The sequence below is a fragment of the Glycine soja genome, chromosome 18, assembly GCF_004193775.1.
Source record: "Glycine soja cultivar W05 chromosome 18, ASM419377v2, whole genome shotgun sequence".
NCBI lineage: Eukaryota > Viridiplantae > Streptophyta > Magnoliopsida > Fabales > Fabaceae > Glycine > Glycine soja.
In genome coordinates, this window is record NC_041019.1 from 44699912 (window position 1) to 44723817 (window position 23906).

Sequence of the window (23906 nt, forward strand, 5' to 3'; positions counted from 1 at the left end):
CGTCGCTCAGAAGAGGCCCCTCGAACGCGACGCAATGGTCCCCTCCATTTTCCAGAAATTTCGATGCCTTCAAACAATGCAATCCGCGCGTGTGGTCCTGATCTCGCCAAGTGTTCGAATCGCCACGTCAACGTCCGACGTGGCGCACGCTATAACCTTGTAATTGATACGATGTCTTCAAACTTCAAACCCCTTTCTATTTTTTTTCCCTCTCTAAACCTCTCGTTTCGTTTTTGCTTCAGCAAATGCAGCGTTGTTGTCGATTCCCTGCGTTTTGGAGCCCCGTGTTGTCGTTTACCAGATCGGAGATTTCCTCGCCATGAACGAAACCGAAGCGGTGGAGGATGCGAGGGAGGTGGTGGTTGTGAAGGAGGAAGAGCGCGCGGAGAAAATGGTTTACATGTGGGGATACCTTCCCGGAGCCTCGCCGAAGAAGTCTCCGATACTCTCTCCGGCGCCTGTGACTCTCTCCGATCCTTCACTGGCCGTAGATTCGTGGAAGGACGTGTGCGGCGGTGGTTGCGGATTCGCCATGGTCATCTCAGGTTGATTTCTCAGTCCGTTGACACTATCTTGACTAAACTCATAAAAAAACTTAATCCACTTCAAAGAAGATGTTCTAGATCTGAAATCGTTAGAACCAGATTCTGAATTTTATATTTATTTTAATCTGGTTCATCTGTTAAAATCTGAAGAACTGTTTTTTTTTCTCTGAAATTTTAATTAATTGTGCGCCGATTTGTGATTTGTGCAGAGAAAGGGAAGCTCATAACGTGGGGTTCTGCAGACGATGAAGGGCAGAGCTACTTGATATCAGGGAAGCATGGGGTAATGCAGTTAGTGTTCTAATGTAGGGCTTGGTTTTGGTGTGAATTTGTTGATGGAATTGATTTTGCAACTTGTTATGGGTGCATGTGCTTTCTGAAGGAGATTCCAGGGCTTTATCAGCTTCCCACTGAGGCTTCAGTGGTGAAGGCTGCTGCTGGTTGGGCTCACTGCGCTTCGGTCACTGGTAATGCTTCTTGTTCTTTTTTGATTCGCTGGTTAAGTTGTTCATTTGGCTCATTCTCTGTATAGTTTTTTATTTTTTGGCAAGGGGTTAAACAAGAAGAATTTTAATAAATAGTAAAATCAATAGCATACACTTAATATTGAAGTTATTGAGACTTTGAGAGAAACCAGAATGAAAAATATATTATTTGAAATTCTTAAGTTCCTTGTCCGTTTCTCTACCCCGCCCCTCTTCCTTCGCTTCAATGTCTGGTTTCTCCTTATTCATTTCTATATATGAAGAATGGCTTACTAGTAACCACTAACTATGGGGGCCGAACACATTTGGTAGCCTGAGGCCTCTTATTAAACTTCATCTAATTTTTTTATTTGAAATTTTGTTTATTCATTTGTGAAACAAAATTATAAATCAAACCTCCTGAATAATCAAAATAACTTGATTATTCAAATTGATTGTTTATATAGTATAATGCTACTTTGTGTAAGTGCTTCAATTGATTGAAATTACTTTTAAAGAAATTGAGTTGTGTATTAACAATAGTTAACAATTAATAAGAAGATACAAGAGCAATGTAGATAAGAGAGTTATTCAGAATGAAGGAAAAGCAGATAAAAATAAATAAAAAGTGAGTGAATGCTTAAGTTTAAAACAATCTTATTGGAGTTTTAACTTTTGATAACTATTAGGAATTGAGCATAGTGAAAGAGAATTTGTAGGCAAAGATAAACTAGGAATACAAAGTAAAGCTACTTCATGATAGTTATTAAGCAGTTGTTTACTTGTTTAATAGGAAGTAAAGATAAGAGATAGAAAAGGAGTGTAATATAAGGTATTTGTTGAATATTTCTTTATTTTTTGTATCTTGCTTCTATATGGAGAGACAACAGGGTTAGGTTATTTTGTATGTGAGCTGTCTCTCTCTTCTTATGTACTCTATATATATGTCATTCAAAAAGCAATAAAGCTAAAGCTAAAAGTGAGACAACTTTTTACTCACTAAAATACCAAAAGCTTCAACTTGGCATCAGAGCCAAGTTCACGTCCGCACCGCTTGTACGCTGTCGTCCGCCGCCGCGTTGCCGTCGTTCGCTCCCATTTTTCTCTGATGATAGTAGGGTTTGGTGCATCTTGAGAAGCTCGACCTAACCCCACAAGTCGCGTGGCCATCCGACCACCCACGCGCCGCCGCCAGCCGCTGCTTCTTCTCGCGCGTGAGCGCCATGCGCTGACTTCCTGACATCGGAATCTTGCCAGACCGGCGCCGATTGTCTCGTCGGCCTCCCAGGAGTCCATTCCAGCCATCATTTTTCAGTTTTGACACTTGGAACGTGTTGGCCTTGCTCTTCTTTCCTTTTTCCACTTTTAGGTTTTGTGTTCTTGAGTAGAAATGGCTTTGTCTGGACCTGTTCTCTCCTTTTCCGGAACTCCAACAATCACAACAACAAAACTCAACTGGAAGAATTATTTATCTTGGTCAGCTTCAGTGGAGCTGTGGTTTCTCGGCCAAGGCCACCACGACCACTTGGAGAAAGGTGTTGATGTTGTTCCAAATGATAAAAGGTCTGAGTGGGAAAAGTTGGATTATCAACTTTGTGTTGTTCTATGGAAATCTGTTGAGCCCGACGTTTTGAAGATCCTTAGATCGTTCAAAACATGTTCCTTCTGGAAGAAAGTCCGAGAAATCTTTGCCAATGATATTTAGAGCCTGTTTGATGCAACCATGAAGGTTGCAGCCCTTAAGCAAACTAGCCATGACATGATTGCACATATAGGTAAAGCTCGGGCTACAGTAGAAGAGCTGAAGAGGTTCCTTGTGGGTGATTCATTGGAGGAAGTGAATAAGAAGCTGGATAAATTCTACATGGTTCTTATCTTAAGGAGTCTACATTCAGACTTTGATCATGTGCGTGATCAAGTGCTTGCTGGAGACCAAGTTCTATCGATGGACTCTCTCATCACTAGACTGCTTCGTGTGCCTCATGTGTTGAAGGATGAAAATCTAGCTGATGGGGTGGAAACATCAGCCATGGTTGCATCTCGTGGGAGAGGGGGAGACCGTAACAGTAGAGGAGACCGCAGTGGAAGAGGTGGACGTCCTCAATGCACATATTGCAAGAGGATGGGCCACACTCAAGAAAACTGGTATTCCTTGCATGGCTTCCCTGACAAAGTAGCCCAGGTAGCTAAGTCAGAAAAATCAGAGTCTAGGTTTTCTGATGAGGAGTACCAAGAGTATCTGAAGTTGAAATTTGAGAAATCCAGCAGCCAAGCTTCATCTTCCTCGGTACCATGTTTTTCAACAGCATGTATTTTACAATCAGTTGAAGGCTCTAGTCTTTGAATACTTGATTCAGGTGCCTCTGATCATATCTTTGATAATAAATCTTCTTTTTCATCCATTTCTTTTCCCAAAATTCCTCACCTTGTCACAGTGGCTAATGGTTCCAAAGTTGCGTCTCAAGGAAGTGGTCAAGTCTCATTACCTCCTTCGTTAAAGTTAAATTCTGTCTTGTTTATTCCTCAATGTCCCTATAATTTAATTTCATTGAGTCAGTTAACTCGTTCAATGAATTGCTCAGTAACCTTTATTGCTAATTCTTTTGTGATTCAGGAACATGGCACGGGTCGATTGATTGGAGAAGGACGTGAATCATGAGGCCTTTACTACTTAGAACCCAACTTTCCTATGTCCTGTTTTGCAACTTCAAGACCCAAATTTTTGCATGATCGCCTAGGTCATCCAAGTCTGCCAAAGCTGAAAATGATGGTTCCTAATCTTAAGAATCTTCAATTCTTAAAATGTGAGTCCTGTCAACTGTGAGTCCTGTCAACTAGAAAAACATGTTAGATCATCATTTCCTCAAGCTGTACAAAGATGTAACTCAGCTTTTTCTACCATTCATTCTGATATTTGGGGGCCAAGTCGTGTTACCTCTTTTGATTTTCGATATTTTGTAACTTTTATTGATGAATTTTCAAGATGTACTTGGGTCTATTTAATGAAAGACAGATCTGAACTTTTACCTATCTCCATGTTGTTCTTTAAAGAGATTGAAAATCAATTTGAAAAAATTATCAAGATTTTTAGAAGTGATAATGCTAAAGAATATTTCTCTCATGATTTGTCCTCCTTTTTGTCTTCAAAAGGTATTCTACATCAGTCCACATGTCTTCATACACCACAACAAAATGATATAGCAGAAAGGAAGAATCGTCATCTTCTTGAAATTGCTTGTTCCCTAATGCTAAATTCCAATGTTCCCACACACCATTGGGGAGATGCAGTGCTTACTGCTTGCTTCTTAATCAACAAAATGCCTTCATCTTTCCTTGAAAACCAAATTCCTCACTCAATTATTTTTCCTCATGATCCATTGTTTCATGTCTCTCCTAAAGTGTTTGGTTGTACGTGTTTTGTCCATGATCTATTTCCTAGTTTAGACAAACTTTCCCCTAAGGCCATCAAGTGTGTCTTTTTGGGTTAAAGGGTTACAAATGTTACTCTCCAACCACAAGAAAATACTATATGTCTGCAGATTTAACCTTATTTAAAGACACACCCTTCTTCTCACCTTCCATGGATCACTCTTCTTCTCTCCAGCAAGTCCTTCCAATTCCTTCTCCTAGTCCACTAGATAACTCTGACCAAAATGTTAGTGAAGTCCCATATTCTCCACCAAATATGCCTGAAGTTGCTCCTCCACCTCTTATTACCTATCAACACAGGACATGACAAGTTGATTCTACAATGCCTGAGCCTTCTCGTGATTCTCATCCTTCTCCAACCAATCCTCAAACCATGGATCCTTCTTCCTCTCATCACTCTGATTCAGATTGACCCATTGCCATCAAGAAAGGTACTCGGTCTACTCGTAACCCTCATCCCATTTATAACTTCTTAAGTTATCACCGTATGTCTCCTTCATACTCTTCATTTGTTTTCTCGTTATCTTCTCTTAATGTTCCTTCTAATGTTCATGAGGCACTTAATTACCCTGGATGGAGACAGGCTATGATTGATGAAATGCAGGCTCTTGAGAATAATGGTACTTGGGAACTTGTTCCTTTTCCTCCTGGCAAGAAGACTGTGGGTTGTAGATGGGTATATGCAGTCAAAGTTGGACCTAATGGTGAGGTTGATCAGCTTAAGGCTCGATTAGTGGCCAAAGACTATACTCAGATATATGATCTTGATTATTGTGATACTTTTTCTCCTATAGCCAAAATTACTACCGTCCGTTTGTTTCTTGCTATGGCTGCCATGTGTCACTGGCTTCTCCATTAGCTCGGCATCAAAAAATGCCTTCCTCCATGGTGATCTTGAGGAGGAGATTTATATGGAGTAACCTCCAGGGTTTGTTGCTCAAGGGGAGTATGGTCTTGTGTGTAAGCTTCATCGATCTCTCTATGGTTTGAAGTAATCTCCTCGAGCATGGTTTGGTGAATTCAGTCATATTGTTAAACTTTTTGGGCTGAAACGAAGTGAAGCTGATCATTCTGTTTTTTATTGTCATACATCCCCTGGGAAGTGTGTATATCTAATTGTCTATGTTGATGATATAGTGATTATAGGGAATGATACTACTAAGATTGTCTAGCTAAAAGAACACTTGTTCAGCCATTTTCAGACCAAAGATCTGGGAAATTTGAAGTACTTACTTGGTATTGAGGTGGCTCATTCAGGAGATGGTGTTGTGATCTCACAGAGGAAGTATGCACTTGATATTTTGGAGGAGAAAAACATGCAGGATTGTAGACCTGTTGATAGTCCTATGGATCCAAATCTGAAGCTCATGGCAGATCAAAGTGAAGTTTTTCCTGATCCTGAGAGATACAGGAGACTTGTGGGAAAACTTATTTATCTCACTATTAAAAGACCTGATATCTCCTTTGCTGTTGGAGTGGTTAGTCAGTTTATGCAGAATCCTCATGTAGATCATTGGAATGCTGTCATGCGTATTCTCATATATGTTAAAAGAGCTCCTGGACAAGGATTGTTATATGAAGACAAGGGTAATACACAACTATCGGGATATTGTGATGCAGATTGAGCTGATTGTCCTATGGATAGGAGATCTACATCAGGTTATTGTGTCTTCATTGGAGGGAATATTATCTCTTCGAAGAGCAAGAAGCAAATTGTTGTTGCTCGATCCAGCGTAGAAGCTAAATATTGGTCCATGGCTATGGTTACATGTGAGCTAATGTGGATTAAACAGTTTCTCCAAGAATTGAAATTTTGTGAAGTTGTGCAAATGAAGTTATTCTGTGATAATCAGGCTGCTCTTCACATTGCCTCAAATCCAGTCTTTCATGAGAGTACTAAGCACATAGAGATTGATTGTCATTTCATTCGGGAGAAGCTATTGTCCAAGGAGATTGCCACTGAGTTTATTAATTCTAATGATTAACCAGCAGATATTTTGACTAAGTCCTTAAGAGGACCTAGAATTCAGTACATTTGTTCCAAAAGCTTGGTGCATATGATTTATATGCTCCAGCTTGAGGGGGAGTGTTGAATATTTCTTTATTTCTTGTATCTTGCTTCTATATGGAGAGACAACAGGGTTAGGTTATTTGTATGTGAGCTGTCTCTCTCTTCTTATGTACTCTATATATATGTCATTCAAAAAGCAATAAAGCTAAAGCTAAAAGTGAGACAACTTTTTACTCACTAAAATATCAAAAGCTTCAACTGTATTAAATCAGGAAAGTGAGAATATAATATATGTGCCATCTTTTAATTATTTTAACTAATAGAGGTAATTTTGTAAATATATTATCACTAAACAATTTTTATATATTTTATAACTATCTAATTAGTATAATTACCCAACAATGCTAATTAAAATAGGATGAAAGGATTTTTCTTCCCTTCAATGAGATCTGAAACTGATATGTATATATGAAAATTACAGAAGCAGATGTGTGGTATGAGAACAAAGTTTTAACAGTTTGTAAAACATGTATATGGAGACACTTATCTCAAATGATGTATATGGAATATTGCTAGAAAGTTCAACGTGTCATTAAATGGAATATGGTTGAAAACTTTAGCGTGTCGATAGATTTTTGTACATTGGTTACCATTTAAAATTGTTAATTAAAGAAAGTCTTTTCTAAGTTAGCTGCAAAAATTGTGTTTTAGGCAATAACGAAAGTGGGCCATGCTTGACCAATAATGTAAGAGACTAAACTTATTTAACCATATTTTTGCATGCTTTTTGGTCCTTCTAAATATCACAAGTTGTAAAATGGAAGACTAATAGATGGATTATATGGGGAAGGAAAACAACCTACAAGGACTAGATTCCAACTTTTTTAAAAATGTGAAACAGAATGGGAAGCTTATGATATTTAGAGGGATCATGAACATATTTAAACTTAATCATTATGACTCAGTCAACTTGGCATTTATAATATTTTAAAGAACAACTAGAGTCACCTCATAGATTACCTGTGAAGCAACGGCCAATATATGAATATGATACTAATGCTTTGCTAAGGAATATACTGCTTCGTCTACAGAAGAAGGTGAGGTGTATGCATGGGGCTGGAAAGAATGTGTGCCTTCTGGGAAAGTTATTACTGATTTCATCACTGTGGGAAGTCTCCAAAAGGATATTGCTGGGAAACAAAGTTCATCAATAGCTGAACAAAGTGCTAATCAACACTTTTTCATACAACAAAAATAATTTAACAAAAAGAGAGTTTTCTGATTTCATTTCAGGGAGTTAATGGAATTTCAGACATTAAACAGGAAGCCCTCAGAGCTCAAACACAAGCAGTGGATCAGATTCTCATCATGACAACAAGAAAGTGGGAGATGAAGTTGTAAAGCGTAGGAAGATCACTTTCTCTAGACAGGATTCTGACAGTCAAGCATCTGGAGATGAATTCTTTAGTGTGTCCCCCTCTCTTGTGACCCTTGGTAATGGAGTGAAAATTACCTCTGTAGCACTTGGAGGGCGGCATACCTTGGCACTGTCAGGTAGTTCACTTTGTATATATCTTTAGTGTACTATAATGATTCCGAGAATCTAGGGATAGTTGGCTCTTGTGGTTACATTATGTAGTTTTGTAGGTTCAATGAAGTATGAAGATATGGAAGGTTTTTGATGTAAAGCAAGACACCTGATGCATCATATTTTTACCGAAGTTTTCAGATGTGGGACAGGTCTGGGGTTGGGGCTATGGAGGTGAAGGACAGCTAGGATTGGGTTCTCGGGTAAAGATGGTATCATCCCCTCATCTTATACCTTGTATTGAGTCTGCTGGGAAGGATAAATCATCAGCTTTTCATCAAGGAAGTGGTGCTGGAGCTCAAGGGTCAAATGTTACTGGAAGTTATGTGATGGACATTTCTTGTGGCGGTCGACATAGTGTCGTGATAACAGGTCAGATTTCACTGCTGTCATGTAGCCTTGCAAAGGCATCTCTGAATGTTTATAAAATTGTATGAGTGTTGTATTACAAAGGCTAAATTCAGTTTGAGAATTGTAATCAGTTACTAAATCTATATTCATTTAATGTAGTTGAAAGAGATGCATGTTTTAGTTAGTGATTAAGAACAGTCATAATTTGTAACAATTTTTTAAAAATTCTTTCTGTAGATGCTGGGGCTCTTCTTACATTCGGCTGGGGACTGTATGGCCAGGTGAGTCTGCTGTTGTTGGAATTTTTTTAATGGTTTTCCATGTTGATCTTCTGCCTAGATGAATGGCATTTTATTTTTGCTGCCAAGGATGAGATAGAGCTTGCACACATTGAAATCTCACATTTTTAATATTATGGGTTCCTTAGCCCGGGGACACACAACAAACAATGAGAGCTAATGTTAGGCTGTTATTCGAAAGTAATGTGTTATATGGTTTGAGTACAATGTTAAACTAGCTGGAGTCGTTGCTTTGGCATCTGAATGTAGTTTTAAATGAGCAAGGGTTTTCAAAGAGACATGGTAGAACTAATTTTATAAGATTTTCAATCGGGGGTAAGGATTGACATGTGATATGGAAGGACTAAGAATCCAAGAGGATGTACAAAACTTTGCTTACTATTGCACAATTGGGTGAGAGGTAAAAGAACTAAGAGGATGGATAATGGTAAAGTTGTTGTTTCTGATGTTATTCTTATTTAAGTTTGGAAATGTGTAGAAGAACAGTGTTTCATTTGTTTCACTATGTATGTTATTTAATGAGATTTTAAATCCTAGAAAATGTCAAATGAGTGAAGTAGAAATACTTTGGTTCCTAATATTCATGTAAACTACATTGGAATAAAACTTACGAGTTACACTACAAAATTGTCGGGAAAAAAGGTCATTGAGCAAGTTAAGAGAAGAGACCCAGATTGCAGGGAATCAATTTTGAGTTATGCTAGGAAGGTCTACGACATAAGCTATTTATCTTTTATCAGGGGTTGCCAGAAAGGAACCTAAACAAAGAAAGAGACCTACATAAAGTTTTTATTGACTTGGAGAAAGTATATAATCAAGTGTCTAGATAAGTGTTGTGGAAGGCTTTGAAAAAACAAAGGTGTTCCTGTGACTTATAATTTAAATTATATTTGATATTTCATGAATCAACTACTTTTTTATTGTATGAATTTTTTTTGAAAAAAATCTAATACATGTCAAAATTGTAAAATTACATACCTATGAATGTTAAATGTTTCTAAAATTTGGTATGTGTGATCATTAAATAAATATTATTTATTTATTCCAGCTAGTGTGTGTATGTGATGACCTAATTAGACAAACTAATACTTAGGGGAAGGTTGGATTTGGTTACTACTTCAGTCAAAGGATATGATAACTCACCTCAAAATCTAAAATATGAGGATAGAGTTAAGAGTAGAGTAGAAATTAAAAAGCATTATATGCTATGTTTCATGAATATGGGTGTGGTACTGGTTCCAGTATGGATGCGGATAAAGAATTATGCAATTTTTAATAATTAAAGGCATAGTAAACTAATATACTTTTTAAATAATGTGAAGGAAGAAATTAACAAGCTCGCATCTCACATCTCATAAGTAACGATGAATGAAGTAGACACGGGAAGTGGTCGAACCAGTATAAATCGAGTTTGCATTTTTCTCTTCCCTTATCTCTTTTATTTTATTGCAATTAGTTTTGTCTTGCATGTTTAAAGAACATTATTAAATTGATTGCTGCTTCTTCTTCTGCATTCTGAACCTATCATTTAGAAGGAGGTTTAAAAGTTTGTTAGTGAGAAATTAATTCACCCTTTCTTATGTTATTGAGGCCGCTAGTCCAACACTTATTTTTTTATAATTATTTTTTTTCTCTCTCCCTAGATGTCTAATAGTCCTAGCAAACCTATCATATTTATACATATCAAATGTTTTGAATTAGCGAGAAGAGACTAAAATTGAATAAAATTTTAAAAGTCATTTTTTAAATTAGAAAATATTTTATTTTATTTACAAATTTTAATTAAATAAAATCATTTAGCTTATTAAAAATAAGTGGAAAAATAGAAATGATAAGAAAAAGAGAAAGTAGCAAATGAGCATAAGAAGATAAAAAAATATAGCAACAAGTTGAATTGAACTAAAATATTTAAATTTGAAACAATACAACAAAATTTTTTAAATACAAAGAATATGAAATAAATTTAACGTTGGTCGCTTGAGCCTACACGATGGGGGCAAGTTTTCTTTGAATGGTCTGGGATGTGACACATGAAACATCGCTTTGGTTGACCTGGTTCTCGAATATTCATTTCAGTGTGGATACGAGAGGAGACAAGATGACCCTTAGAATTTTTTCTTGTCTGGGTCAGGGCAGAACATTGGCTTGTGACATGGTGGCCAATACGCTTTGTTGCGCAATTCTCCAAACAATCCTTTGTATACGTTGGAGACACTTTCCAACGTATACACAAGATGTATGTGGTTCATGTACTCATTGTGAGCATACTTACAAGTAGCAACAACATGAGAACAATGCATGTGCAATTTTTGGAATTTGCCACAGTCACATAACCTTTTATCTAGTCTAACTGTGAAATATTCAACAAGCCGAACCTCTCTCGGGTTTATTGTCTCCAGACCAAGAACTATGTCTCGTGTCGATCAAACTCAAGAACAGTGTGAGTGCTTGCCTTTCTCTGTGTGTCTTTGATGGGCCTTATTTAGTACTTGCTATAAACTTGGATAGATGCAACCATTGTTGTGACTTCTCTCCTTCTTTTGTTGAACAATGCATTACACCTTAGATATGTTGATTTTATTAGTGCTCCTACACTACTAGAAAATTGTGTTTCAACGACGATTATTTAATGCTTTTAACAACGATTGGCAAACCGTCTTCGAAGCTACCATCATGGAAAGTGTTCAATTTCCACAACAATTCTTGAATTGTCTTAGTATGTTTGGTATTCGACGACAGTTTTCATCCAAAAACCATCTTAGAATCATAATATGTTAAAACGGTTTTGGGGCAAAATCGACTTAGAATGTCATAATTCTAAGATGGTTTTAGGACAACTTTACCATTTGATAGACTAATCATGTTTCCAATAGCTTGCTTCAAGGCATCAAATGACATTTTGTTGTCAAGTTGAATGATTTTTGGTGAACCGCTTACAAACATTGAACCATGTTTAGTTGTTATGATGGTGCCATCATAATACACTATCACATTGACTAATGATGAAGGGTTTAAGGTAGCAAAAAGGTTTCTGATTTAGGTGATGGACAGTCAAGATCCCACCATCATAATACACCATATTTATAATGTTTACTGACTTGTTACATACACTTCAAAAAAAAAACAGTAAAGATCCCACTAGCAAAATGAACGGCCTAGATATCACCAATTGGAGCAACACATATTGAACAACCAAGATCCCATCGATAAAATCAACGGTCTAGATATCACCGATTGGAGAAATGCACGTTGAATGACCAAGATCCCACCGACAAAATCAACGGCCTAAATCCCATCGAGTGAATTATGTTACTGTTAGATTTTTTTCTATAAATACAATGCATGTATTTCCACCATATACACTAGCTCACAGACTCATTTTCTCTCGTTCTCATATATCACCCTTTAACTTCTTCTTTACGTTAGTACCAAAGCTTAAACCATGGAATCTACATCTACTCCTCTTCTTTGGAAACAACATTTTCATAGATCTAGAGAAGCATGCAATACATTTTATTTAGTTTAATATCAATTATGTTATGATTCACAAATAATGATGTTGTTATTTTGTATTTCTGCAGGTAACAGACGATCCAATCCAGTCATATGCTTAGGCTATGCCTTTTCTAGATCCCAGAATTGAATTTTTGTTGGTTCAAGCTAGGTTTTCAAATGTTTCAAAGCTCAGACAAGTTAAAATTGACGAGCTTTAGTGACTGCTTTGGTTGAAAGATGGACACCTGAGTCACACACATTTCATCTTCATGTTGGTGAGTGCATAATCACCTTGGAAGATGTTGCTCTTCAACTAGGTTTACGCATTGATGAAAAACCAGTTATTGGCCTAACATATTATGATTAGCAACAAATGTGCACAAAATATACAGGTGTTATTCCCCCAAATAATGCATTGGTGGGATTAACACTTAAACTAAAATGGTTAAAAGAAAACATGTTGACTCTCCCAGCAAAACCCACACAACAATTAGCAGTCCATTGTAGGACATACATTTTAGGGCTGATTGGTGGGGTGTTGATGCCAGACATGTCAAGGAACAAAGTTCACTTGATATATCTACCCCTGTTAGCAAATCTTGATCGGGCTGGCCGGTAGAGCTGGGGTTCAGCATGTTTAGCACATTTGTACTAAGAAATGTGTAGGATTATTTATTCCACATCCAAAAAATGGGGGGGGGGGGGTGTATAGTGTTGTTAGAGTCTTGGGCATGGTATCGCTTGTCATTCATTCAACCAAGGATCAAGCGTCAACTCTCATATCCACTTGCAACAAGGTAAAAAAAATATTTTCTCACTCAAACAAAGTTCATTTTTGGTAATGTATTTAACACTAACATAATACATTTCATTAGATGAAGCGGCAGAGGGCTACAATTTTTCATAATCTTGTGCGATGATGTGATAGGCTACAGGTCAAGATTTGATAACATGTGTAATGAAAAGGTTGAACCATTTATGTTTTGTTTTACTTATTCAAACTTCAATTACATTGTTTTTAAAATTACTAACACATTATTTTTTCAGTTCCATTGGATGTCTTACAGAGGTTTTGAGTCATTTCTACTAGAAAATGCATACAAGGATTCCAAAATATGGAGTACTTGTGTAGTTTTAATCTGTTTTCCAATGGTAGTATGGCATCAAACTAAGATGGTCATGCTCCAATTTGGACTTTGTCAAAATATTCCAAATCCACCGCATAATCTTGACAAAGTCCATCATATTGACATGAGAGGACATAGTGACACAAATTGGGTAGAGGAACATCAACGGTGGATTGCAATTTGGAAGTAAAGACGCAAATATGTGTTAATCAAGCAACCAATTCTAGGGAAGATTGAACATATGAGTTACTACATGAATTGGTACCGAGCAAATTAAAAAATTTGCCTAACACAGTTCGCAACTCATCCAAATGTTGCCACCACATCTCGTTTAGCTCCAGACATGGAAACTGAACAACATCCTCCACAACAAAGCCCACCAATTGATGTTGGCATGCATGATGAAAGACTACAACCACATGCTCAATCATATGAATTTATGTGACAACCTCATCATCATCAAGAAGATTATGGGTACAATCTGCAGTTCTTCAGTGCTAGCAGAGAAGACTTTATGAGCAACCTCATGGGTATAGATCTCCAAGCATTGGAGTATGCTTATGCGTACATACAAAGTATGCCCATACCTTCATTTGCATCATTTCACCAAAGTATTGTCAACAGTTCTTCCACTAATGACTTCATCCAAGAAGAGCAACCTGTTGTACCTGATGAACAACTTGAACCTTAAGAACATGGATGAGTACGTCGACAACCAACAAGAAACAGGCAGCCTCCCAGATGTGGAATTGGTGGACACAAACGACATTAAATGTTTTCCCTTATTAATTATGTCCTATTATGATGATTATTAATATGCCCTTGTTAATTGAATGAACAATGCATTAATTGACTGAACGTTGCATTTTTTTTAATACGAATTGATTGAACATTCATTTCTTTGAGACGAATTGACCAGACATTGCTTTTTCCTATACGAGTTGACCACACATTGCTTTTCCCTATACGATTTGACCTCACATTGCTTATTTTGAGATGATGTGATTGGACGATGCTTTCTACCAGACGATTTGACTAAACACTATTTTTTCCGAATTGTGGATACCAAACATAATTAATTAAGACTCAATTTAAACCGTTTACATTATCAGTGTGATCTCAGCTGTTGGTATGAGTCACGAGAGAACAATACATCATCTAATATATATAGCAGTAGGGATTTGATGCAACTCAACACCTTTGTCTAATATCCACCCTATTACTTAAAACATGGAGAGTGCATCTGCTCTTGTGTATCGCGATGCTGACATTATTCCATCAGATGAAGGTATAATGTTTCAAAGCCTTAGTGATCCTAAAGTCATCACAATAAGTGATGACATGTTGCTTGCTACCTTAAGGAACACAATTTTTACGCCAACGGAGGTTGTATAATTTTAATCAATCTTTTTTTACCGTCAACCAATCTATGTAGGTTATGATTGTGTTACATATGACTGTATGAAACTCAAACACGACGATGATGTAGGAATTTTTTTTTCATCTATTCAAAATTTAGTAAATTCTTTTTATGTGGTACACACAAAAAATAATGACCTTTGAATTAATCTTATTTCATAATATTATGATACATCTTTCACACCTTATTACCACCTCTCTTATTCTCTCCTACTATTACAAGTCATCGTTCCACCATCATTTCCTTTCTCTCTTTACTAAAAATTTCACGCTTTTGTACCTTCAATCTCCAAGACCTTCCTAAATTCTTCACTACAACAAGAATCAACTATAAACAGATCAGTTTAATTGTGAAAAAATTCAAAATAAAAAACACAAAGATGTCTTTTTCAATCTCTTCATGGGAGAAAGTAATCCAGAATTTGCTCCTCTTTTTTCCTCGAAGCCAGAGTGACTTTGTCGTGGGATTGTTGTTGTTGTCTTGGAATTCTCCGTCACTGTTGTTGCTGGCGTTGTGGTGGTGGGAAAAGAAGGTTTAGTGTCAATCTTGAGGGCGGCCTTGGGGAGGGAGTGTGGGTTTGCGATGGCGAAGGTTCCACCAGTTTTGGACGGAGTCATTGACGTTGTTGTGCTTGGCTCTGTGTGGTGGTGGTGGTTTGAGAGGGAGGGAGACTTGGTTGTAGGCGATTCTAGATTCAAGGCGATGGGGGCAGGAATTGGGTTCAGAGGCGTGATTGGGAGGGAGGGGCGACGATGGTGTTGGTGGTGGGCGTTGTTGATGTTGTTCATGCCCCATTTCAAGACATTGAGGACAAAGTTGTGCAGAGGCTGAGACTTCACCCAAGTTGGTGTCGGTGCAGTAGGTGCACCGTTGCCTGAAATCGACTTTAGTGGCAGCAAACGATGGTCGATGGCAAAGTAGCTGGGGAGAAGAAGAGGGGTGGTGGTAAGATGTAGAGGGTGCACCATAATATTATAAAATGAGATCAATTTAAAGAGTATTATTTTTTTATATGATACACAAGGAAATTTATTTTTCCACCATAGATTATGTCATAATAATTACTCTGAAATTAAAACTTACAACTTTATAGATACTACATAACCCTTCCCTCACTAGCCTGATTCTAACCGTTAAAAGTAAATATATCATGCCTTTTGAATAAAAAATGCCTATCTCATTTAAACACTTGTGTGGCATTTTTGAAAGCTAACAATATTATTTGAAGTAAATGAGTAAAAAATGCATTAACAACTTCTCTGAAATTTTTTGAAATTACATAATTTTTTTAATATTTATAATAACCTCCTCTATAAAAGAATAATATTTTTCAAACAATTAAAAATGTTAATATATATAAAAAGGTGTAGATATAATATTTTTAAACAATTAGAAAGTTAGTATAAAACAAATTTACATGATTTTACAAAACCCCATAAGCTATCAATATTATTTTTTAAATTTTATTAATCAATACTTTTAGGACATTAGTCAAAAAATTAAAAAGAAAAAAAATATTTAATACAAGAACTACAAGAGAACGTAAAAATAATCATACACAATAAAATCTTACACATTCTAATAAAAAAATTTCTTCTTTTAGTTTCTTATCTAATAGGCAAAGGACACTAGTTAACATTTATCTTGTGATTACAAGTGATTAATATAATTTACTTTTTTTTATAACCACCACAATTAGAACCTTTGGTTCCCGGGTTAGATCCCAAGATATTTCACTTTTAGGTCCTTTAAATCGACTATGAACTAATCCTCAATCGAGAACCTAATCACACTTACAGTTTCATGCTCTTCTAAAAAATATATCATGTGAGAATCAAACAGTTATTCTCCCGCGAATTGTCAACTTAATTACACTCATATAACATACTCAGTTTAATATCCAGCGGCGGTAAGGCTCTACTTTTCTAGCTAACACTCCCATAGTTATCTATTTAGGTCATGATGATAATGCCACACCAGAAATGAGTTCAAAGATAGCTACTGCCTGCTAGGCATATTGTTCCGCAGCCAGTAGCACCCCTAAAGTGTCCTTTTTTTGTTTACATAAATTTAGGTACTAGCTTATAATCAACACCAAAATGCAGCAAGTACACTAACGAGGGCATGAACACAATCATTTACAGCATTACACAAAAGAAGGCCCTCTTGAATATTATTGTAACTTCTTTAAATAGAAGTTGCAGTTTGAAACTGAGAACTGGCATGGTAGGGTCAGCTTTTACAAGAGACAGGGTTTCTCCTAAGCTGCAGAAGATGCAGTAAAGGACATAGAACATCCATTCTGTGAAAACCTCTTGGAACCTGTGCATTTCAAAGAAAACATACTTAAATACTTGCTATAACCAAATTTAATGCATGAATGAGGGATGCATCCCTTCCAAAAATGCCTTCAAAATAAAAGATATAAGAGTAAAATATGTTTTTAGTCCTTATAGTTTCGATGAAACTTGATTTTGGTCCCTAGACTTTAATTTCATCAGTTTGGTAGCTAAACTCTACAAAAACGGTGATTTTCGTCCCTCTTCATGCCAAAAACATCAGTGAGGAGGGACATAAATCATTACTTTTCTAAAATTCTAGAACCAAAATTGATTAAAGTACAAGATTAATACCATTTTTTTTGAAGGGACGGGAACTAAACATATTTTATCCAAGATATAAAGAGGATCATTTTCCAAAAGTATGTTTAGCACTAAAAAATACATTTAGAATGATTATCCAAACATGCACTTAGGAACAAATTAGTTATATTTCGCTACCTCAACAATGAAACAAGCCCAACTGTTGCTGGAACAGTTTTCCAAGATCCCTTTCAAGATGATGACATCCAGCTTCCGGATCACCTGAGCAATCTCCAAGAAGAGTCCATGCTCGTTGCATATCATCTATTACAAAAGTGGCAAGTAGTTCAATAAATGCAATTTTGTATGATTTTATTAATTTTATTTTGCGAGTCAAGTAGCATGGAGAAGAAATAGCATACCTCTATGAGCATGTGCCCTGAGCATTCCAGATCTTCTATGACTATAGGCCAGGATACTTCACTTTCAAAGTCAAATGCACAGCTCCTTCCTGGGTGGCTAGCATTGACTTTCTGTCTTTTGCACTCGGGAACCTAGGCACCAACTTGACAATGTTAAGCTTAATCAAGCAGTTGTAACAGATTTTGGGTGCATTATTTTGGATAAACAGCTTAAGTATTAAGTGTTTGTCTTTGTATAACTTGTTTCTATAATTGAAGAGGAAATAGGGTTAAACTGTTTTTAATAAAGTTATTTCTATAGCTATCCTAAAGATCTTATTAAAATAAGTTGAAAAATATTTATGAACATATTATGAGCTGCTTTCTTAAAGCTCTTCCAACTCTTTATGCAAGTGTTTATGTCATAAAATGTGTTGTAAATAAGCTCTTCCAAATAAACTTTCATGCATTTTTCCTTTGCATTTCCTTTTCTTGTTGTATGTTACCCATTATGCCTTGGCTTAAAGGATAAATTGAAGCTTTTGTGCACAACGGATTGCAATTAGCAAACCTAAAGTTATTTTAGATGACCAACAAAAACCAGTTTCCCAGTCTCGGAGATAACATTTGCTTTTAATTTTTCAGAAATATAGTGAGCCTTACCGCCCGATTAGCAATTCGTTTCAGTTTCTCAGCCTGGCTTGTTATCTTTCTCAAGTACAGCATGTGCTTTATGGTACGTTCCAAGAGGTTGTCAATACTACACTGCATATCATAAGGCCAAAGTTAAAATTTTTTCACAAAGTACAAAAAGGGAAATCAAACAATTAGCTTTTGTCCTGAAACATAAATTCTTACCCTACCACCTTCTGGGACAAGTTCTCTCAACTCCTTCATCCTGTCCATGATCAGCTGTCTATCTCTTGGCCTTGACTTTTGGTTGTTACCAACTCTTGTTCTTTTCTTGCTTGAGCTAGAGAGCTTTGGTCCACCAATAGGCTGCATATGACTATTAGCCTTTTCCTGTTGTGCCTTGTCAATCAATAAGCTTGCATTTCCATCAAAAGATGATGTAAAATGGTTAGAAAATTCATCTTTTCCCTTGACCATGATTGCAGGCATAAGATCATTTTTCACATCTGAACTATCCACAATCAAAGTGCTTTCTTCTGAATAATTTTCTGGCTGAATGGAACTGGTAAACTCTGTTGGCATGGTTGTAAGAGACCTAACACTGTTGGATATACTTGAAGTATCAGCAGCAGCACCACAAAAATTGCCAACAACAGCATCTAAAAGATATTCCAGATCAACATCTTTGGGAAACTCCAAACCTTTAATATGATCATGCTCTTTTTTGTTGATTACAAGAGTTGAGTTACTGTATGTTTCCTCAACAGAGATACATTTTGACATAAATTTGCCTGTCTCTCCATATGAAACTGATCCAAGTGCTTTGCGGAATTCAGACTCTGAGGGAAAAGCGAAGTCATTCACATTCTTAGCATCATGGCCAGTTTCAATGCCTCCAAGTTGTTTCTGTGTCGTATTTATAACCGAGGAAGAGTCTAATCCATTTGACATCTCTCTAAATACTCCAACATTGTTGAGCAAGTGAGACCAGGACCATATCTCTTCCATATGATTAGGTTTTGTCTCCACCTTACCGATATGTCTTGGCATCTCAGTTGATGAGGAACCTATCTCATTTTCATTTTCTCTTTTCAGAGATTCTAGTAAATTTTCTCTAGAAAAGAAACAGTCATCCTGAATAAATGATAGCATAGTCGGGTTCAACCTTGAACCATTTGAATTGAGGGCAGCAGGACTAGTTGAAACTTCACTTTTCAATATACTTTTTGTAACAGAAGATGATGATTCATCCAAACTGCCCATCAAATTATGCATTAGGTCTGAGAATGACACATCTTGACAATCAGTTCCCAAATTTAAAGGGGTAATATCTGCTTCCAGATAATGAGTGGAATAGAATTTCTCCTTGATATTGGTAACAAATTCCTTGTCTTCAGCAACCTAAAATGTTGACAGGACAAGAAAGCATTATGTAATCATATTAAGCATAAAGCAAAGATTTTCCTCCAAAATACACATGATCTCACAAGTCCTTAACAACAATAGCACCAATTAGCACACTGATAAGAAAACCAATTTTTGTGCCTAAACCTGTAAGGTATGTGAAAACTGAAAAAAAAAAAAGAAAAAAGAAAAATAAATGAGCTGTAGCAGGTATGCAAAATGCTAATAGATTGGGAGTAATAGACCAAAATTTACGACTATAGGGAACAAAATTGCCAGAATTCGTGGCACAGGATTAATAGATATGCATGCATCAGGATATAAGTATATAACTTCAATCTGCAAAAGCTACAGCCTGTCTGGGTCAGGATCCAAACATAAAATATATACATACCGCTTCAAATGAACCGAATTGCAAAACCCCTTGTGGAAGCACTGGTACAAGCACAATAGTCTGAAATAAATTCAAATTATCAACTTAACATTAATTTGAATTGCACTCATTAATTGTGGAAATAATATGTAAGGCAAGTCTTAATATAAAATGATTAGTCACTAACACACTGATAAGTCCACATGCTAAATGCCTTGTAATATATCCAGAAATTAGAAATTGAAATCAGATCATACTTATAGTACAAACTAAATAATATATAAAGGCAAGACATAATACCTTGATGCCACATGCAAATTGAAGCAGCCACTCATCAGGACACTGGAGAAGGAAAAGATAGCAGTTATTAAATATTTCAAAGCAGTGAGCTTAATTTTACTCCTAAGTGGAAATTGAATGCATAGAATCTCACCTCAGTGATTAAATCTGTGTCAAATTTACTGGTGAGAATATCCTCATATGAAACCCAACAATGATCCCTGGCGAGAGCTATTTTGCCAACAACCCTGAACAAATGATATTAAGTAAGCTTATTGAATTTGAATCACCTTTATAGATCATAATACAAATATTTTTCTTGTTCACAAGAATACTATAATTAATTTAGATTTAGCACCCTATCTTTCCTCTAAGAGGACACAAAAACGTGCTACTTTATGACATCTTGCATACAATAAAGTAATACAGATAGCAGAATGACTAGATCATATGCTTTCCTGGCCTCATTCTAGAAACATGCATTTGGAATTTCTCAAATATAAAACATTATATTTCAGTTTTCAACTACAAACGAAAATAAGTTCATTTCTCTACTTTAACAGCTCACTCCATTAGAATCCTCTCATTTTTACTTAGCAGAGTTGTCAGAAGAAGACAAGGATAAAGTTAGAAAATGTACTTAATATTTTTAGTTTTCTAAAGTCAATTGTTTTGATCAGATGGAGTAATTTGCAACAACTTTAGATATAAAAACAATAAAACTGAAGTTATTACCCTTCTCCCAAACTGTATTTGCGATGAGACATTTCAATCAAGAGTAATCGAGCCGAATAATCAGAATTTTCACCGCTTGAAGAATATAACTCATCTGGGGATTTGAAACTGAGGTCACCCCACATACTTTCCTTAACCTCATCTCTTTTCTGGTAACCATTTTCCCAGGTCAACGTCCTAAAACAAATAGATTTGTGTCATATATGCTAGATCTTTAATTCTAAAGAGCAAACATAATTTCATTCAACATACTAATAAGCCTATTACTAGTAATAAGTAACACACTAGATGGGATGGTTGACATTGATTTTATTTATTATCTTAATAACAACAGTTCATTGTTTGCTAGAATGGTCACTGAGTAATGGGATTAATTTCCAATTTGATCAAAGGGATTTTGACCTTGAGGTTCTAGATTGTGTTTCTCAACAAACAATTGAGTAGGTGAAAAGAAGCTTTGATATCATATTACCTCTGGTTATATTTATAGGAACCTTTTCAGAAGTTTATTTTGATCTTTTCTATAAGACACGACAGGTATAGTATTCTATATATAAGATAAAAAGAAGCTTGTAGACAAATTTCAGCTGATAATCCAATTAATCCGCATCCCTTTTAAAGAACTGCAACGCAGATATATAGAAGCAACAATATAATTAAACTATCAAAGTGAACAGGAGTCATCATTTTAAATGGTTAAGTATATCATTCTCTCAATTAGAAAACTATTAACAACTACTAGCCAAAGAACTTACATAGGAAAATGTTGGTCAAGCTTCCAAAAACCAGCATATTTCCATTGTGTGTGATCACAAAAGCCCTTCAACAAATGCATTATAGAAGTGGCATCCATCTTTCTGTTCTACTTTCCAGGACTACGCAAAACAAAGAAGAAACACAAAAGAAAAACCCAATAGCAACTTCAAACACACGCCTAGCTTCCTCTGTATGAACCTCTCCCTGCTTGTTTAATTCTCAAACCCGCTCTTCTTTTGATCGGTGGCCCTGTTGCACATAGGAGCATGAAAACAGTCATTGCTTGGCTCCTCCAACACAAGACTATGAGAGAGTATGTGTTTAGAGCCGTGCTGTCACAATCAATGATGACCAGAAGTGCTCACTATTTCCATTTTTTGTGCCATTTTGAAGCAACTTGCAGACAAACTCCAACAAAGTGATTTTAGAAGAAAAACCCCAAAGGTCTAAACTATGAATTAAGCCTTAAAAAACAGCTCAGCATAGAAGAACACACATCCTGCAAAACCAAAACACAAAACATTTGTCAAACAAATTTGACCAAAAAGTCTATTTGATTACTTGAAAATTTCTGCCAAGAAAATAACAAGTCAACTCTATAAAATGAAGAACCAAATCCCACAATATTACACTTTGCTCATTCAGAAATTCAGAATAAAAGAACCAACCCAAAAATCAAAATCCTATTTTTCTCGCTGATTCATTTTTTCAGCAACCAAAGGTCATCATCATTCATCACATTTGAAGCAATAACTGACAAAACAAAGCCTATGCTTATGATGCTTACCACTCTTGTACTGTTGACTGTGGAATCAAAGAATTTCACCATACACAAATTCATTACACTCCATGAGAAAGAAGCCAAGTGAAACTCCCCCACACACTTAAAAAGAAGAGATTTTGATGGATAATCAATAACCCCAGAAGGTAGAAAAAGTGGGGAAAAAAAGAGAGGGGTGGCACTTTGTTTTTTGCACTAAAAAAAAGTCCACACAAACCCACAAAGCTTTGGTTTTTCTATTCTACTATTATACATGCCAACAGCAACAGCAACACCAGCACAACCCTTTATATAAAAATTACGGTCATTGGCATTCTCTTTCATCTTGCGGACTTGAAAGTGATTCAAAGGTGGATTTCATAAAATGGGGGTGGAGAAAGTGGAATGAGGGCCCCACAGACAGGGACACTGACAGTGACAGAAGCTGCTGATGATTCTACTGCACTTTGGAGCGCGTGGGAAAAGGAATTTCCACTTTCTAATGACATTAACAGTAACAGTAACAGAGACAAGTTCTGTTTTCTTGTTGAATCTTCTCCTCGGGATTCTCTCTTCATTGCAAAAACTCATTATTGCACATTGCCCAAGGAAGCAAAACTCGTATAAAAATTGTTACCACGACAAAACAACAAATATGAAAAACAAGAAAATTATGCAAAATTATCCAATAATATTATAGTATTTAAGTTAAAATATATTTTTGTAAATTTTTTAATACTTTTCATTCCCACAAAATTGAAATATATTTTTTTTACCTGAACTTAAGTTGGATAAATTTAAATATACAATAATAACTTTTTATATTTATTATATATATAATCGATGTAAATGTAATGAGTTTACATTATTTATGTATAGAACTGAATGTAAAATTTCACATTTTTAAACTAATTGCACATATAAGTAATGCAAAAAAAAAAAAAAATCATGCACTTAGGTTTGAAATCTTGTTTTAAATAAAAAAATAACACATTTTAATTTTGTGAAGACGAAAAACCTATTGAAAATTTTACAAAAATAAATTCCAAACATTCATATTTATGGGGATGAAAAATATATTTTATGGTAGTGTTTATTGTTTTTTTATATTGTTATTGGTAACGAAATATTTACTAACTTTGCTGATGACTAATTTCGATCGTGAATCTAGTTGGTCACCTTTAGTTAGATTTTTTTTTCCTCCCAATCATGTTTTTTTCATTCAAAAAATTCAAATTTGAGACCTTCATTAAT

At 35.8% G+C, this 23906-nt stretch overlaps 2 protein-coding genes across 3 annotated transcripts; one reads left to right on the forward strand and one right to left on the reverse strand.

Annotated features, from left to right (window-relative positions):
* The first annotated feature begins 187 nt into the window (after positions 1 to 187).
* Positions 188 to 14214, forward strand: LOC114397481 (probable E3 ubiquitin-protein ligase HERC3). Of its 2 annotated transcripts, XM_028359523.1 has the most exons (10): positions 188 to 545; positions 755 to 828; positions 928 to 1012; positions 7541 to 7672; positions 7773 to 8003; positions 8179 to 8409; positions 8626 to 8669; positions 10010 to 10096; positions 12269 to 12979; positions 13058 to 14214. In XM_028359523.1, the coding sequence occupies exons 1-8, from the start codon at positions 320 to 322 to the stop codon at positions 10043 to 10045; spliced, it is 1059 nt and encodes a 352-aa protein (XP_028215324.1). In that variant the 5' UTR covers positions 188 to 319; the 3' UTR covers positions 10046 to 10096; positions 12269 to 12979; positions 13058 to 14214. The 2 variants fall into 2 exon arrangements, with proteins under 2 accessions (XP_028215324.1, XP_028215325.1); XM_028359524.1 differs by lacking the exon at positions 7541 to 7672.
* Positions 14215 to 16557: 2343 nt separating this feature from the next.
* LOC114395077 (transcription factor EMB1444-like) lies at positions 16558 to 22959 on the reverse strand. The gene is made up of 11 exons (XM_028356777.1): positions 22680 to 22959; positions 21892 to 22391; positions 21137 to 21313; positions 20556 to 20649; positions 20423 to 20464; positions 20144 to 20203; positions 18571 to 19746; positions 18376 to 18477; positions 17734 to 17865; positions 17510 to 17635; positions 16558 to 17051 (listed from the first exon to the last, which is right to left on the reverse strand). Exons 2-11 carry the CDS (start codon positions 21987 to 21989, stop codon positions 16962 to 16964), a joined length of 2097 nt encoding a protein of 698 aa, XP_028212578.1. The 5' UTR covers positions 21990 to 22391; positions 22680 to 22959; the 3' UTR covers positions 16558 to 16961.
* Positions 22960 to 23906: the final 947 nt, after the last annotated feature.